Raw genomic sequence first — 16,200 nt, 5'->3', positions numbered from 1 at the left:
TTGATCTAGGAAAATGTGTGCAAATGTATAGGGCCCTATTCCTATATTTTGCCTGGGGCCCCCAATTCACTAAATCCGCCCCTGGTGTTTCTCTCCCCATGTGCTCTTCGTGACCTAGTTTTCCCTCTTGTTAATCATGTCATTTAGTTCAGGTGTGTCTTGTTAATTGTCCTTGTGTCCCCATGCATTTAAATCCCAGTCTGTGCTGTCTGTGTTTGTCGGGTCTCAATACGTCATGTTCGTGTGTCACCAGCCATTCCTTGTGTGGATTTCCCCTGTGTTTGGATGATATTAATAACTGTTCCTTGATCCACGTCTCTGCGTCGTTCCCTCTGACACAGTTGCTGACAGAAGACCCGACCTACAAAAAGAAGTATATTGCGTGTTACCCTCCGTTTGTTTTCCGTGTTTTGTACAGTGTTTTGTTTTTTCCCCCTATGGATCCCCTCGCCACTAAATTCACCGCCCTACCCCATAAGGACCTTCCCATCTTGGAGTATGCGGTTGAGTTCAGCCAGCTCGCCGTTTTAATGCCTTCGACGACGCTGCGCTGAACTCACTGTTCTGGATCGTGGCAAATTACCATCGCCCCGTTGACCTCCCAGACACCACTGGACTGAGCTGGAGGGAAGTGATCATCCGATGTCTGGAGATTGTCCGGCTCCGTGTCGTCGACCATCCGTCGCCTCGGGACTCCACTCCTCTGGCTGCACCTCGTCCCACCATCCCTCTGGCTCTGTCAGCTCCTCCTCGGTTCTCTGTCACTCTGGCTCCACCGCAGCCTTCCGGATCCCCACCTCCGCCACGGTCGCCTGAGCCATCTGCTCTGCCTTGGCCCTCAGGCTCCTCCCCGTCGCCCTGGCTCATCGGCTCTCCGTCTCATCTGGTCTGCCCTGGCTCCTCCTGTCTCCTCCCTCCATCTGGTCCGCCCTGGCTCCTCCTGTCTCCTCCCTGGCTCCTCCCTCCGTCGTCTCACCCTGGACTCGAACCTCCTCCTGAGTCCCCCTCCGTCCCTCCCTTTGGTGTTCCTGCGGCGCGAGGACACACCTTCCGGGACTGTGTGTGTGTGTTTCTCTCCCCATGTGCTCTCGTGACCTAGTTTTCCCTCTTGTTAATCATGTCATTTAGTTCAGGTGTGTCTTGTTAATTGTCCTCGTTTCCCCGTGCATTTAAATCCCAGTCTGTGCTGTCTGTGTTTGTCAGGTCTCAATACGTCATGTTCGTGCGACACCAGCCATTCCTTGTGTGGATTTCCCCTGTGTTTGGATGATATTAAAGACTGTTCCTTGATCCACGTCTCCGCGTCGTTCCCTCCAACACAGTTGCTGACAGAGTGCTGATAAGAGGTAGAAGTGATAATTCATGAAACTACGAGTTTAATGTGGCAAATGTGGTCCAATTTTACTCACAATACTGTGACTGCACTGCATGTATTATAGCATAGAAGTGAATGTTAGGCAAATTTTGGAACGATCTTGTCTCTCTTATCTGATTGACTGTAATGAAGCGAAATGTCTGACATTACATTCATTTATCTTGCACAGATCACCGACACTAGAACACCGTTTCACATGCTATAAGTATTCTTTTATTCACCTGCACAATTACCTTGCATTACTCAAAACATTAGTGCCCCCTAGTGGCACTCATCAGTACATCTCTCTCTCTTTTTTTTTAAATGCAACAATTAACTAGTAAATTAAATAAAACCTTTCAATAACAACTTTTTTTTGTTTAACTCTCATCACCACAACATTCTTAACATTTTAACTATTTAACAATGTGTCTCATTTCCTCAATTATTTGTTTCTATTATTTTTTCTTTAGATTAGTTTCACATTTAACACTTCAGCACTCCTCAATAAGTCTTTTTGGCTTAACAATTAATCTCCTTGGCCTCTCAACCTTTCCTGCATTTAGAGATAAGAATTTTCTTTGGGGTACTCCTTTGCCCTACATCACTCTTTTTACTGTACTCTTTTGGAGCCACAGGACAATTGATCCCGGCATCCTCGTTGAATTCTGTTTGAGGAATTTTCAACAAATCCCTCCTGTTTCTGCGAAGAGTATTACCATACTCAGTGAGTACTTCATACGATCTAGGCATGATCTTCTTCAGAACCTTTGCTTTAGGTCCCCATTTTCCATTACATCTTACTCTCACCAAATCTTTACATTCCAGTAGGAGTAAAGGTCTTGCGTTTTTGTTATATGTGACATTAGAGCTGCATTTCCAAGGTGCAAACTAGTCTTTGTTTTGTAGCAGATGTTCAGCTGAGGGTAGCTTTGTCCTCAGCTTTCTACCCATCAGTAATTCTTCTGGAGACTTCCCACCTTCTAAAGGTGATGACCTGTAGTTCAAGACTGCAAGGTGAGGATCTTCTCCTACTTTAGCTGCTTTCTTCAGCAGATGCTTCACAATCTGCACTGCCTTTTTGGCTAACCCATTTGACTGTGGGTAATATGGGCTTCATGTTACGTATTTGAATCCATACTGCTTTGCAAACTCTTTGAATGTTAGCCCACAGAATTGAGGTCCATTGTCACTGACTACAGTGATCGGAATTCCATGTCTCGCAAAAATTGTTTTTAAATGTAAGATCACATGCTTTGCAGAGGTGTCTGTCAATAGTTAGAATTGAAAGCCTGAAAGCTTGGGTATGAATTTACTCATGTAATTGACTACCCCCAATGCTCTCTGTAACTCTATTTTGTCTTTAGGTGCTGGCATGTCAGCTACAGCTCGTGTTTTTTCTGGATCTGGCTGTATTCCTGCTGCAGATAGCTTATCTCCGAGGTAAGTGATCTCTGTCACTCCAAATTCACATTTTTGTCTGCTTAGTTTCAGTCCTGACTTTTGTGCTTGTTTTAACACTTCACAGAGTCTTTTGTCATGCTCATTTTGCGTTCTTCCCCATATTATTATGTCATCCAGGAATACTCCCACACCTTCCATACCATCAAACAGCTGTTGCACTGTTCTGTGAAATACCTCTGGTGCCGAATAGATACCAAAAGGTAAGCGAAGAAAACAGTCCCGCCCGAAGGTTGTATTAAAAGTACACAACTTAGCACTTTCTTCATCCAAGACAATTTGCTAGAAATTTGACGATGCATCCAGTTTAGAGAAATAACGTGCACCTGACATTGTGCTTGTTATGTCAGTCTTTGTTGGCAACTTGTAGTGCTCTCTTTTGATCCACTTATTTAAATCTCTGGGATATGCAACGTCTTAGATCTCCATTTTTCTTTTCCACAATTACCAGAGAATTTACCCACTCTGTTGGCTCCTCTATTTTTCTTATTATTCCTTTCCCGATCAAAGATTGCAATTCAGATCTCAACCTTTCTTTGAGGGCAACTGGTACCTTTCTGGCTGAATGTATGACTGCTTGAGGATTTTCTTTCAGCTGTATCTTGTGTTTGCCTGGTAGACAACCCACACCTTCAAACATATCTTGGTACTGTTTAACTATCTTGTCAACACTAGTTACAATCTCATTCTGTTTCTCAGCTGTGTCACTCTGTGTAACTGCTTTACTGTTAATCACATGCACTCTCTTTATGAGCCCCAAATTTTCACAAGCCTTCAGCCCAAGTATGGGCTGTCTGTTACCCTCTACCAGTACACACATTACATTCACAGACTGTCCTGTTTGTGCTGTCAGTGTTATCCTACATACCCCATTTGTGGGAATCGGCTCCTCATTGTAAGTTTGTATGCTTATCTTTCTGTAATGCACTTTTGGCTTTTTTCTTAGTCTGTCAAATTCTCTTGTTGGCAGAGGTTCCCTTGTGTGCCGGTGTCCAGTTTAAAGGGTACAGTCACTCCGTTGACATCTAGATGAGCTATCCTCTCGTCCTTGGTGCTCGCTTCCTCCACCACAGCCTCCACAAAGAACTGCTCGTCCTCATCATTGTTGTCGCTGGTGTCCTTGACTCTTTCTACAACTCAAACTTTTTTTTTAGTGAAGCAGCATCTTGCAAAATTATTTTTTCCATCACATTTGCGACAGTCTTTACCATAAGCCGGGCATTTCTGTGGTGCATGGTTGGTACCACATCGGTTACAGTCCTTGTTGTCCTTACGTCTTGTTTTGCAGTGTTTTTCTTTACCAGTTTTCTTTGCGCATTCGCGCACAACATCCATTGCTGCTGCAGGCTCGCTTTCTGCGTCGAAGGATTTAAGTTGTACGTTCACTCTCTCTGATACTTGGCAGATGCCAAATGCTTTATCCAAAGTCAATTCAGTCTCCCCGAGTAACTATCTTCTTACTCTCTTGTCCAGGATGCCAATGACTATTTGATCCCTGATCATCGAATCAGACAAACTCTTGAAGTTGTATAAACGATTGGCTTTGCAGACCTAAATCTGTCACATATTGTTCAACAGTCTCTCCTTCTTTCTGCATCCGATTACGAAAAACATAACGTTTGTATGTTTGGTGTTTCTTTGGTATACAATAGTCCTCAAACTTTGCCATAACCACATCGTACTTATCTTGCTCTTCCTCAGAGAACTGGAACATGTTGAAGACATCTATCGCAGATCGGCCCACCACTGTAAGATCTTCCTGCAGTCATTATCCCTCTCCAGCCCCATCGCTAACAGGTACAGCTCGAAGCTCAGCTTGAAAGATTTCCAATTAGCATGGACATATCCACTCAAATTCAGCTCGTCTGGCTGTCGGATGCTATTTATAATCATTTTGTAAAATGTTTATCTATTTCTCCTGCTACCATGTTTCATTTATCTGGCACAGATCACTGACACGTTACACATGCTATAAGTATTGTTTTATTTGCCTGCACAATTTCCTTTTATTACTCAAAACATTAGTGCCCCTAGTGGCACTCATCAGTACAATTACAATAACTCAAATTTCTGATAAGTTGTTCAGGAAATCTAAACCCGATGGTAAACCGGATGAAAAGCACCATGCTATCATGTTTTCACATTCAAGGCAACAGTCCAACATCTAATCACCAAATCTAATAATTTTACAGGCAAAAAGTTTGCTTCAAGAATGAAAATAAGGGCGATGATGATAAGTTTTGCTGTGAAAACAGCGCAAACGGAAAGAGCAATCTATACTATTATATCTCTCTATATGATGCATAGACTTTATTCAGTCCACAGAAGGACAAATGTAGATATAAGCCAAGAGGAGACTGGTTTTCCTTTGCTTCCTTTCATTCTTTAAACAAACGTTAGTTTTCACGAGACTCACGAGACTCTGCGCAACGCTGACCTCATACATCATCAGCCCGGAACTGCTTCCGTGTACAACTGTTGGTGCAAGCTAGATTAAAGTGATTATTACGTTTTGAATATAGATATTTGTCTTACAAAAACGCATCGATTCGCTACAGGAGGCCTTTGTTCACCCCCCGGAGCAGTGTGAGGCACTTTTTATTATGGATGGATGCACTTTATTTCACTTCTTTTGGACTGATGAACTGCAACACCCACTGACTGCCATTAAACAGCTTGGAAGATCAAAGACAATTTTTAGTATAACTCCGATTGGATTCGTCTGAAAGAAGAAAGTCATATACACCTAGCCCTGATAGCACACGTACATCTTGGAGACGTCTATTTGACGTCCATTTACATCTGCAAGACATTTTTTTTTGGAGTGTTTGCTCATCTGCAATGCGTCTATAGGACGTTTCCTTTTAGATGTTAAATAGATGTCTATTAGATGTCTTTAAGATTTTGTAAGAAAAATATCCTCAATCAAAACGTAATCACTTTAATCTAGCTTGCGTCAACAGTTGTACACGGAAGCAGTTCCGGGCGGATGACGTATGAGGTCGGCGTTGCGCATGCGCCGCTCAGAAGTGACGAACACGGAAGCGGAGCGGAGAGATAAAAAAACAATGGTCACAAATTAGAATTACAAATCGAAGGACGTTTCCTTTTAGATGTTAAATAGATGTCTATTAGATGTCTTTAAGATGTTTATGATTTAGAATGTATGTAAAACTGACATCTGAAAGACTTCTGTCAGACGTTTGTAGACAGCAGATGCTTTCCAGATCAAGAGATCTTTATCAGACATCTAGCAGACGTACATGTGCTATCTGGAAGGATGCCTTGAGGGTGAATAATTCATGGGCTAATTTTAATTTTTGGGTGAACTAACCCTTTAAATGCAGGGCACAAATTCCAAGTATGGGACACTATACTTGGCTACACATCACGTCACTCATTCACTGTCACTTAAAAATTGATCAGGTGAAGGCATCTCAAGAGACAGTAAGTGAATTTGGATGTGCCTTGATGCCTTCCAAACTGCCAGCATCGAATTAAAAATTTTGGGCTGCAAACAGGGTGGCCAATCAGATGTCAGGGGTGTCAAGTGTCATATAGGACACCCCTCTGACTCCGCCATTGAGTGTACCATTCTCTGTCTGTGGAAAGTACCAGTACTAAGGCTGGAGAAGGATACAAAAAAAGCTCCTCTAAAATCCATGGTCAGGCACATAGCATACAATGGGAGGAAGTGCAACACTATTGTTCTTTCCTCTAATAGTAATGATATGACTAATGAGTAATAACTAAAATAAGGATACACAGTTCACAAAGAACAAAGATAAAATCTGTGAGTTATCTCAAGTAGATTGCTGTCTTATTTGTCAAGATGATTCAAATTCCATCTTAGAAAATATTATTTCTGCATTACTTTGACAACCTACAGTACATATAACATTTGTCAACAGAATGCAGCTTTTAGAAAGTGTTTTATTAATGAAAGATTCATGACTGAAGCATTATTTCTGGAATGCTGGATTGCCACTCAAATAAGTGTTTCAATCATGCATATGAATCAACTGTAGTTTTGTGAATCAACATAGTTTTGTGGTAATGATTGCTATGTGGCCCTTAATGGGCCATTTAATTAATGAAAAGAACTTTGCATCACTTGAAAGCTGTTCTTTTCATTTTTATTCTGTAATTACCATCCATATTCCCTCCTCCTATCTACTCCCTCACACACAAACACATCATATTCGCAAGTATTTTTACTCACTGTGAGATTCATGTTGACATCACACATCTGAGATCAGGTGGCTCTGCTTGGTGCACACAGATACTCTTGGGTGCAAATGCACATTTTTAATTCATCAAGACCCACATTAATCACCATCAAAGATCAGCCAATGATACAATGACAGAGCAGGTAGAATCACTTCCAATTCCTAAGTGTTCCAAGACCTAAAAATTCAGATAAAATATACATTTTGAGGATATCTTGCCAGGAACCTGGCTGTTCAGTATCTCATCCCAGCAGGGGCCCTATGAGAGCTGTTTTCAGTCATATTTGGATTCTCTCTCTTGCTCTGCACTTTAACTTTTAATGTCATCAGCTGGAGTGTCTGCCAAATACATATCGTGATTAAAATGTTTATCCACAATGTGGATAAATAGACTTACAATACTCCTGTGCAACTCTTGATATGGAAATAAGTTTTTTACATGTTGTAATGATTCACGGTCACACTTTATTTCAAGGTCCAATTTACGCTATTAACAAACCATTAACTATGACTTTTGCGTCAATAAATTCCTAATTTTCTGCTTAATAGTTAGTAAGGTAGTTGTTAAGTTTAGGTATTGGGTCGGATTAGGGATGTAAAATATGGTCATGCAGAATGTGTGCTTTATAAGCACTAATAAACAGCCAATATGTTAATAATAGGCATGCTAATAAGCAACTAGTTAGTAGTGAGAACTGGTCCCTAATTAAAGTATTACCTCATTCGCAAATTAACAATATTGTGCTTGATTAATATACATCCAGCAAATTCCCTGTGAATTTATAGGTGTAAATTCTGATTTACAAATGCTGTCTTTATATACACACACACACACACACACACACACACACACAAAAACACATTAGTAGTATTAATAAAAAAAGACCCCGAACTTTTGAATGGTAATGTACATGGATAATATTTAATTAACTAATAAGTGTTATATTTATTAACTTTTAGCCAATAAGTTTTTTTTTAAAGATTTTTAATGGTTCATGTGTGAAATGCAGCTATTTTGAGTGTTAAAATCCCTAATCCTAATTATGAGTGAAAGTAATATTAATGCTTGCCTTAACAAGAAATGCTTTTTTGTTTGTGGTTATGTCATGAAAGAGAATATAAACATAACATTTTAAAATGACTTTTCATTAAAACAATATCTTAGATGATTTATAAAATAAAAACATCACAACTTTAGAGTCTCAGCTTTATTTTGGTTAGTCTTTTCCAGTTCAGTTTCAACATGAGAGCTTGTGGGACTCGTGAAATTTGACATTTCTAACGTTTGACACTGATTGCGCACACCTACAAAACATCCCGATGGACAGGGTATTGCATTACTTCTGATAAAATCTAGAATAATTTTAATGGCTTTGGCATTATTAACATTCATGACGAGTTCATGAATTCATGACGAGAACATGAGCATGTGCAAGAACAGAATATTTAAGGTCACCACTTAATAAATATCGAAATTTCGAACATTCAACCATGCCATGTGACGTCTTCAATAAGAAGAAGAATGACAAGGCAAGGAAGAAAACAAAGTTGTAAAAAAAAAAAATATCAAAGTTTCAGTATAGCGGTTCCCTCTGCACGTGAATGACAGCATAAAACCAAAGGCAACATCTACAGTCAGAGAAAACGAATCATTAAAAGAGAAGTACAATCTTCCCCTCCTACACTGTAGTGATTTTAGTGGAAAAAAAGGTTCAACACCCACCTAATACACCTAAAAGATGCAAAGATAGAACATCAATACCCGCGAAAGGCAATGTTAAGAGGCCAGTGTATTTCCATTAAGTAACTATACATGTATGTAGGCACGTTTGACAAATGAAGCTTAATCACACACATGGCGTGGCTCAAAACAACCTACATATGCAACTACTGTGCACGTTCTAAATATAGGGAAATCACACAAGGCAACAATACAATACAAGAGGGACAAAACAGTGCTGGCTACATCGGTAGAAGAAATGTAATTTACAGTAAAACAACATGCCCCTTTGATCGTGGACACTTCTCATTCGGTAGTAGAATAAATATTTTATGCTATGGCTAATCCTCCAGGCATTTACATTCTAACCCTAGACTGAAAGCAGAAAGCTTGAAGTAAAGAGTACAGACAATGTTAGGTCCCACATGTGTAAGATGGTATGTTGTTTTAGACTAGTGTTTTTAAATAATTTTTTATTCACTTTTTGTTTATTTTATTAGATTTTTTAATTAATCTCTCCTAAACTAAAATGAGGCCTCTTTCTGACATGAGACACTTGTACATTCAAAAAACATCCCCTCGGTTAAACACTGTGGAAGACCGGTGAGAAACTTCTCTCTGGTGCCTTTGTATCTCAAGTCAGAAGAGGGGCCTTAGTTTGCCTTTAAATAGGGAGAGAGTGGAGGTACTCTGTTCAGAGGTCATGTTGATTTGGTCATGACACCGATTTTAACATCGAATCGTCCCTGGTAGCGATCCTTGTCGCTGTAATAAATGTTTTCCCCAAACACTTTGCACTCCACGCGGATCTCCGTGTTCAGGCTGATGTTGACGAACTGGATGGCCACCAGGGGCTGCAGGTAATGAGAGTGCGGGCGTTTCCCGTAGTAGGGGTAATACTGAAGAGGAAAGCCTCCTCCGATACCGTAGTACTTCACTTCACCGAGCTTACCTGCATCCTCTTCTTTCTGCAGGTGTTTCAGAGAAGACCAGAGAATATATGCTGCCAGTTAGCAACCATTTTACTATTTTACAGAGCAAATGAGAGTATTCAGTCAAGCAGCGAAATGATCGCTCACCTTGTTTGTGCAGTGGATAGGAATCACGTTGGGCTGGACTTTGTGCTTTGCCTCTTCTGGAATGCTTTCATTTGATGCTGGTGGCTAAAAGAAAAAAGAAAAAAAAACTTGAGACTTGCATGCAACATGATACAGGTTAAAAAAATACTATGGTAACTTTTCTGCAATGATCAATATTATCAATAAAATTATCAAGTAATGATTAATAATAAAATACTTTGTAAGCAAAATGATAAAATAATAAAAAGTAAACAAATACAACAACAACAACAACAAATAATAATAATAATATAACTATATTTTATTACTACTATTATTAGTAGTAAATAAAATATAATAAAAAATAAAACATTTTAAGAAAAACAATAAAATAAAGAAAAATAAACAAATACAACAACAATAATAACAATAAATAAACATAGTATACATATACATAATAGTATGTACTGTATATATGTATTTATATAAGCATTTACATAACACCGTAAAGACAAGAAATTTGCTGATGTATTATAAAAATGAACCTTTAGTCAATTAATTAATAGTCTACAGAAATGCAAGATCCTACAAACATTTTGTGAATATTGTTGCATGTATTTAACAAACCTTTGGTCTGAAGTTTACAATCCTGTTGAGCTTGACAATCAAGCAGGGCTTCCCCTCTGAGAATCCAAAATTACGATCTTCAATGCCAGAACAGGGTCCTAGGAAAGACTTCGAAAACTGGCATGCCTTTCTGATACCCATGTCACTTTCTAGATCACCTCTGTTCTTGTATTGCCCGGGTTGGTCTGTCAAAATAGAAAAAAAAATATATATATATATATATACATGTATATATATAATTCTACATATGTAAAGGTATATATAATTATAATTTTCTCAAAGGGACGTGAAAAAGAGATCATTGAAAACATATACAAGTATAAAAACAGTGTGTGGAATAATTAATAATATTTTCTAGTATTTAGTTTGTGAATATTACATTTGGTAGGCTAATGAAAACCTTGATCCTGCTGAGAAAACATCTATATTCATTTGGGACTCAAGTAACAGAAGACACATGTGTAATCTAGTACCTCCGCAGTCCTCAAATTTCATTAGGTCTCCCTGTTTTTCTGTGTCATAGGATTCTAAGAATTCTTTCATGGCTTTGATGTATGTCCTGTAGGTTTCATCATCCTCCGGATAGATGATCAGCTCAGCCTTGTCTGAACGTGGGTAGTGAGTGAGCCCTGTGCACAGATAAAATAACACAAATACAAGGAATTCAGATATATTTACATTAATTTATTTGCTTTTTTGGAGAGACATTTGTCGGACAGTAAATCTTTGGACTTTTCTCATTTGACTCGTATTTATTAAAATCTTTAACTCTTTCAGGTTGTCTCGAATTCTTCTTTGCAATATCAGCAATCATTGTGCAATTCTGAAGAATTCTGTCAAGTCTTGATAAAGTGTGCCTTCAAAAATTTCATAACTAACATTAGTTTAACCTCTAACAGCTGTTTAACCTCCCCAAAATGTTGAATGATTCATGCAAGAATTTGTTTGGCAAATCGCAAAAGAATGTTTCTAAATTTTGTGATCGACTGTACATCTAATAAGCTTTTAATAATCATATTAAGAGATAAAAATTTACAAAGTAAAGTATATTATTTTTTCCTTTATTAAAAGGAATAAGCAAAATAATGCAACCCTGTTATTTAATACTTTGTCATTTTTTAATCGCATTAATCTTCACAAAGTAACTGCCATTTTATTAGTATGAAATTATGCACAAAATATTAGCAGTAGGTAAAGGCCGGTGAGCTTCAAATGCATCTGACAAATGAACAAAGCCTAGCTAAAGAATCTGTTTGATAACTGAAGTGGTTCTGCATTGTCAATGAAATCAAATTACATGTTTTGTAACAAAGTCACATGTGAAAGACAGCATGTCCTGAAAACAGTTTGCAGAACACAAAGCTTGAACGCTCCTTATCTCGCAGTGACTGTAAATAAATCATAGAGGAACATGCTGTGATTGTTAGAGGGAAAAAGAGAATGAATGCTGAAATACATGTTTTGAATCATTCTGATGCTTCCCATGATCAGTTTTCCTAAATAAGCCTTGCCAAGAGGAGATCCATCAGTTTCTCTACAAAGTGTTTCATAGTTCTAATGTGTCTGAAAGGTATATGTTGTCATAGTCAGTCTGTTTCCCCTTAACTTCACATGCCTTCTGTTCTACCAAGAAAACATGTGAAATATATCAGCTGTGATGTAAAATGGTCAGATTATCAATTCCCAAGAGCCCAGCACTCTCTTAGCCCTTGATCTGGTCTCTGAACCCACCAAATGTTTGTCAGACATATCCAATCCTTTAAGCCTCACTTTAAACTGCAAGAGGAACAGCAACTGTGACAGGAACAACGAGTCCAAGCCCTCATCAGGGAACCAGACGGGTTACCAAAATCTATGACCTTAAAGGGTTAGTTCACCCAAAAATGAAAATTAGCCTGTGTTTTACTCACCCTCAAAGCATCCTAGGTGTATGTGACTTTCTTCTTTCAGACGAATCCAATCAGAGTTATATTAAAAATTGTCCTGGCCCCTCCAAGCCTTTCAATGGGGGTAAGCGGGTGTTGGTTGTCAACAGTTCAGAAGATGTGAAATAAAGTGCGCGCATCCATAATAAAATGTCCCTCACATGGCTCCAGGGGGTGAATAAAGGCCTTCTGTAGCGAATCCATGCATTTTTGTAAGATAAATATCCATATTTCAAACGTAATAAACACTTTTTTCTCACTTCCGCTGACTGTGGTACGAGGAAGACATGCAGGCGGATGACGTAAGACGTATGCAACTGTTGACAACCAACACCCGCTTAGCCCCATTGAAAGGCTTGGAGGGGCCAGGACAATTTTTAATACAACTCCGATTGGATTCGTCTGAAAGAAGAAAGTCACATACACCTAGGATGCTTTGAGGGTGAGTATAACACAGGCTAATTTTCATTTTTGGTGAACTAACCCTTTAAGAACCCCCTGAAATTTTATGTTAGCTAATGGACTAACCTTTCAAACCCCATGAAAACAAAATTAGTTTTGGCTTTTAAAACAATTCTGTAGCAGGAAAATGGATTAAAAAAAATCACATATACAAATTTTTGTTCATTAAAATGTTCTCTTGCATGAAAATGTCCAATTCACCTGACCTAATAAATCTGTTTAAAATGACGCAAAACTCCCTGATTCAATAGGAGATACTTCAATGTACAAACTATTTGTTTGTAATATAAAAAACATTTTAATATAAAAAAAAAAAATTGGTGTAGAAATTTTTTTTACTCAGAATTTGCTAGTAAATTTCACAATTATTTACAAAGAAACAGCAAGTAATGCATTGAATTAAACATGAAATTTTGAAGTAGAAAAACTGAAATAGTATTTTCTTTTAAAACATATTCCAATAGTCTTTGTTCATTTACAGTGTTTTAAAAAAAAAAATTTTAGTGTATGAAAATTCTAATTATTCCACGAAATGTTCTAAAAAGTATGAATTGAAAAAAATGACCAATTTTCTATAATAAAAAATTACAGTAATTGTATTCTTCTTTCTTTCTTTCTTTCTTTAATTGTACACTTTGTATTTAATTTGGCCCCATGCAGTTCCATTATGATCCCTTAGGGCTTCATAAAACCCCTTGATATTACTTCAACTTCAACTTCAATTTACACTCACAATAAATGATAAGAAAGATATAAAAGGCAGGACAGTCACCACAATAGAATTGTTACCTGGAGGAGCTACTCTGTCCTGCCAGGTGGGTTTGTAATCGCTCAGGGTGAGGAGGAGAATCTGGATGGTGCCGATAAAGATCCCGGCCAGACAGCCATAAAAGATGAGATAGAAGAGGAAGATTTTTGCTGTGGAGACAGAAAGAGAGAGACGGGACATATTTTAGTATGTGAAGACATTTTTAGTAGCAATTCTGATGTCATTACTGTATTTAATGATGATCATTTTTTTTATTATAGATGTGCTTTTGGTTTTGATAATTTTATATTTGAATTGATGCTTGATATTTCTATGCAATAAAGCAAGTGCTCTTTCCTTAGAGAAAAGACACTTCAAATCCACAAATGTTTACTGGAACAGTATAGACGTCTAATAATAAAACTTATATTTATACATAAACAACACTAAATTGATACATAAAAGAAGGAGTATTATTGGAAATGACTACTTGGAACAGTCTGATCCCAGGAAGCCCACTGATGCTACATCAAACAGGCGAATCTGCTGACACCACACCAGCAATACAAATGTCCTCAGTCTGTCCCCAGAAAATATAGAGGTGCCAGCATGGCAGGACATGATGAGTAATCTCAATGTCTCAAACATCAACAATGTGTAGGGGCATCGCAGAGCAGTAAAACCAGTATGGTCATATATTCAGTTCTTTCCCAACCAGTCTTTTCACTTTATCCCAAAATAATTCACTGACAGCCTGTCCAGATGATGCACATTCAAATTAGTTCCAATGAAATCATTACAGTGCTAAACTCAATTTCAGTTACTCATGTGCAGCTAGGGCACAAGGCCTGTGTGGTTTCCAGTGGTGCATAAAGCAATGTCAGAGGGTCATTTGGGACTAAAGCCCAGCGAATGTCAAGGTATTAGATGATGTAATGGCCATCAGAAATCTCAGGAGATGAACTGACTTCTAGGATTATATGTGTTCGTCCTCATCTGGAAGCTAATTATGCCTTGCTTTGCTAATGCACGACTCATTTTGGAAACCCATTGTCAGGAACTTTACACTTAATAGCTCCTGCATGGATTTTATATCCACACTCGACTGGCTAGACACATTCAGTAGGCACTTTGAAATGAAATTATATGAAGTGGAAAGCAGATTCAGTTACTTACCAAGACAATGGAGTAAACTTTAGACATTAGGCAGGCTACATTTGTAAAACTAAAGGCATCAATTAGAAACTGTAGCTACCTCAAATACATGACGTCAATATTCAGTGCAACCACAGATGAATCAGTCAGACCCAAAAGACTAGGCCTTTCACCTTGAGTCACCTTGAACAATGATGCATTTTTAACCCTTTCCACGTGTATCACGTTAAAAATGACAAGTATGCTAATTAAAGGACACGCTGATTGATTTCATGGCAAGCACAGACATGAAACAATCAGCGTTTTAAAAACACAAGCCTTTAACCATCTCGTTATTTGTTTATTTATTTATTTCTGAGGAGGAAAATCATTTTATTACATTTAATTTTACCATTGAGCAGCAAAAATCGAACTAATCAATAATCTGAAGCTGTGCTTTGTTGACCCTTTGCTCCTCCACTAGTTTCGAATTAACGCAGAGCATTCATTATATATTCAAATATCTTTATATGTAGAAAGAAAAAATGAAAACACATAAAGCGTGTCTAAAGACTAAGTGATCTCAACGAAACAGGTGGGATACAGACAAACAGCAACGAATAAGCCTACTTATTAAAAATGCTTTGAATCATCAGAATACATCCGTTACCACTGCAAATCGCGCGTTAAGCCTGAATATCGATATATGAAAGTCCGTGAGACATTTGCTGCAAAGTCAAATCATACAGGTTGCTTCGTGACCAGACTGGCAGTCTATCTGTACCTGCTGCTATAGAAACGGCGATGACGGGCATCACAGCGCTGTCCAACGTGCTGAAATCGAGCAATACTGTCGATATGACATCTATAATAGGTTATACTTACACCAACTACCACCGGTGCGTCCCAGAAATTCCTTCTTCTCCGAATCCCATAAAAACTTCTTCCATCCTCCTTCATCTTTATTTTGAGCGGGCATGGTGTACTGTTTGATTTATCCCCTTGGGCAACGAATTCCCTCTTGTCTCCTTTCTTGCTTCCTTTGGAACACTACACCCCTTCCTGGAGCACTAAGCCCACCGTGACATGGAGCCGTACCCGGCTCTCTCCAAGGTGCCCCGCGTAATATATCCAGCGGAGCGCCCGGGTCCCGCCCACCGCAAATTACAAGCAGAACCTCCAATCACGTAACACGGTCGTGCAGCTCACGAAATTGGGGTGGGAATCACTTTACAATAGGATTGCGTAAAAAGACGTAGAAGCCGCTGTAAGAACAGGACAGGTTGAAGGGAGTGATGTAAAAGCCCATGACGCAAGAGCCGCGTTCAGCGCCAAGAAGTGGGGAAACAGATCTAGGATGCCCGAAGGCGGAAAAAGCGCTGTTTTTAGGATTTTCAGGCTGTTATATTTAGACAGCTCAAGCAGATGGATGCACATATGCCTGCGTGCCTTTACACTGGAAAATGTTTTCATCAGTATGTA

General features: G+C 38.7%; 1 protein-coding gene and 1 long non-coding RNA gene across 2 annotated transcripts in view; one reads left to right on the top strand and one right to left on the bottom strand.

Moving 5' to 3' along the window:
- The window catches only part of LOC107758878 (uncharacterized), a 15,841-nt gene extending 6,592 nt beyond the window's left edge, over positions 1-9,249 (top strand). Inside the window, exon 3 of the long non-coding RNA XR_001642068.1 lies at positions 9,183-9,249. This is a non-coding gene — a long non-coding RNA (uncharacterized LOC107758878). The remainder of the gene's footprint in view (positions 1-9,182) is intronic.
- Positions 8,238-15,811, bottom strand: LOC107758877 (sodium/potassium-transporting ATPase subunit beta-233-like). Its single transcript, XM_016576709.1, has 6 exons — positions 15,604-15,811; positions 13,626-13,754; positions 10,923-11,078; positions 10,450-10,634; positions 9,844-9,927; positions 8,238-9,732 (listed from the first exon to the last, which is right to left on the bottom strand). Exons 1-6 carry the CDS (start codon positions 15,695-15,697, stop codon positions 9,466-9,468), a joined length of 915 nt encoding a protein of 304 aa, XP_016432195.1. The 5' UTR covers positions 15,698-15,811; the 3' UTR covers positions 8,238-9,465.
- Positions 15,812-16,200: the final 389 nt, after the last annotated feature.

The sequence above is a fragment of the Sinocyclocheilus rhinocerous genome, unplaced genomic scaffold (assembly GCF_001515625.1).
Source record: "Sinocyclocheilus rhinocerous isolate Xijiao unplaced genomic scaffold, SAMN03320098_v1.1 scaffold1435, whole genome shotgun sequence".
NCBI classification, from domain to species: domain Eukaryota; kingdom Metazoa; phylum Chordata; class Actinopteri; order Cypriniformes; family Cyprinidae; genus Sinocyclocheilus; species Sinocyclocheilus rhinocerous.
Note: the sequence above shows the minus strand (reverse complement) of the source record. Positions and strands in the feature narration are given on the sequence as shown.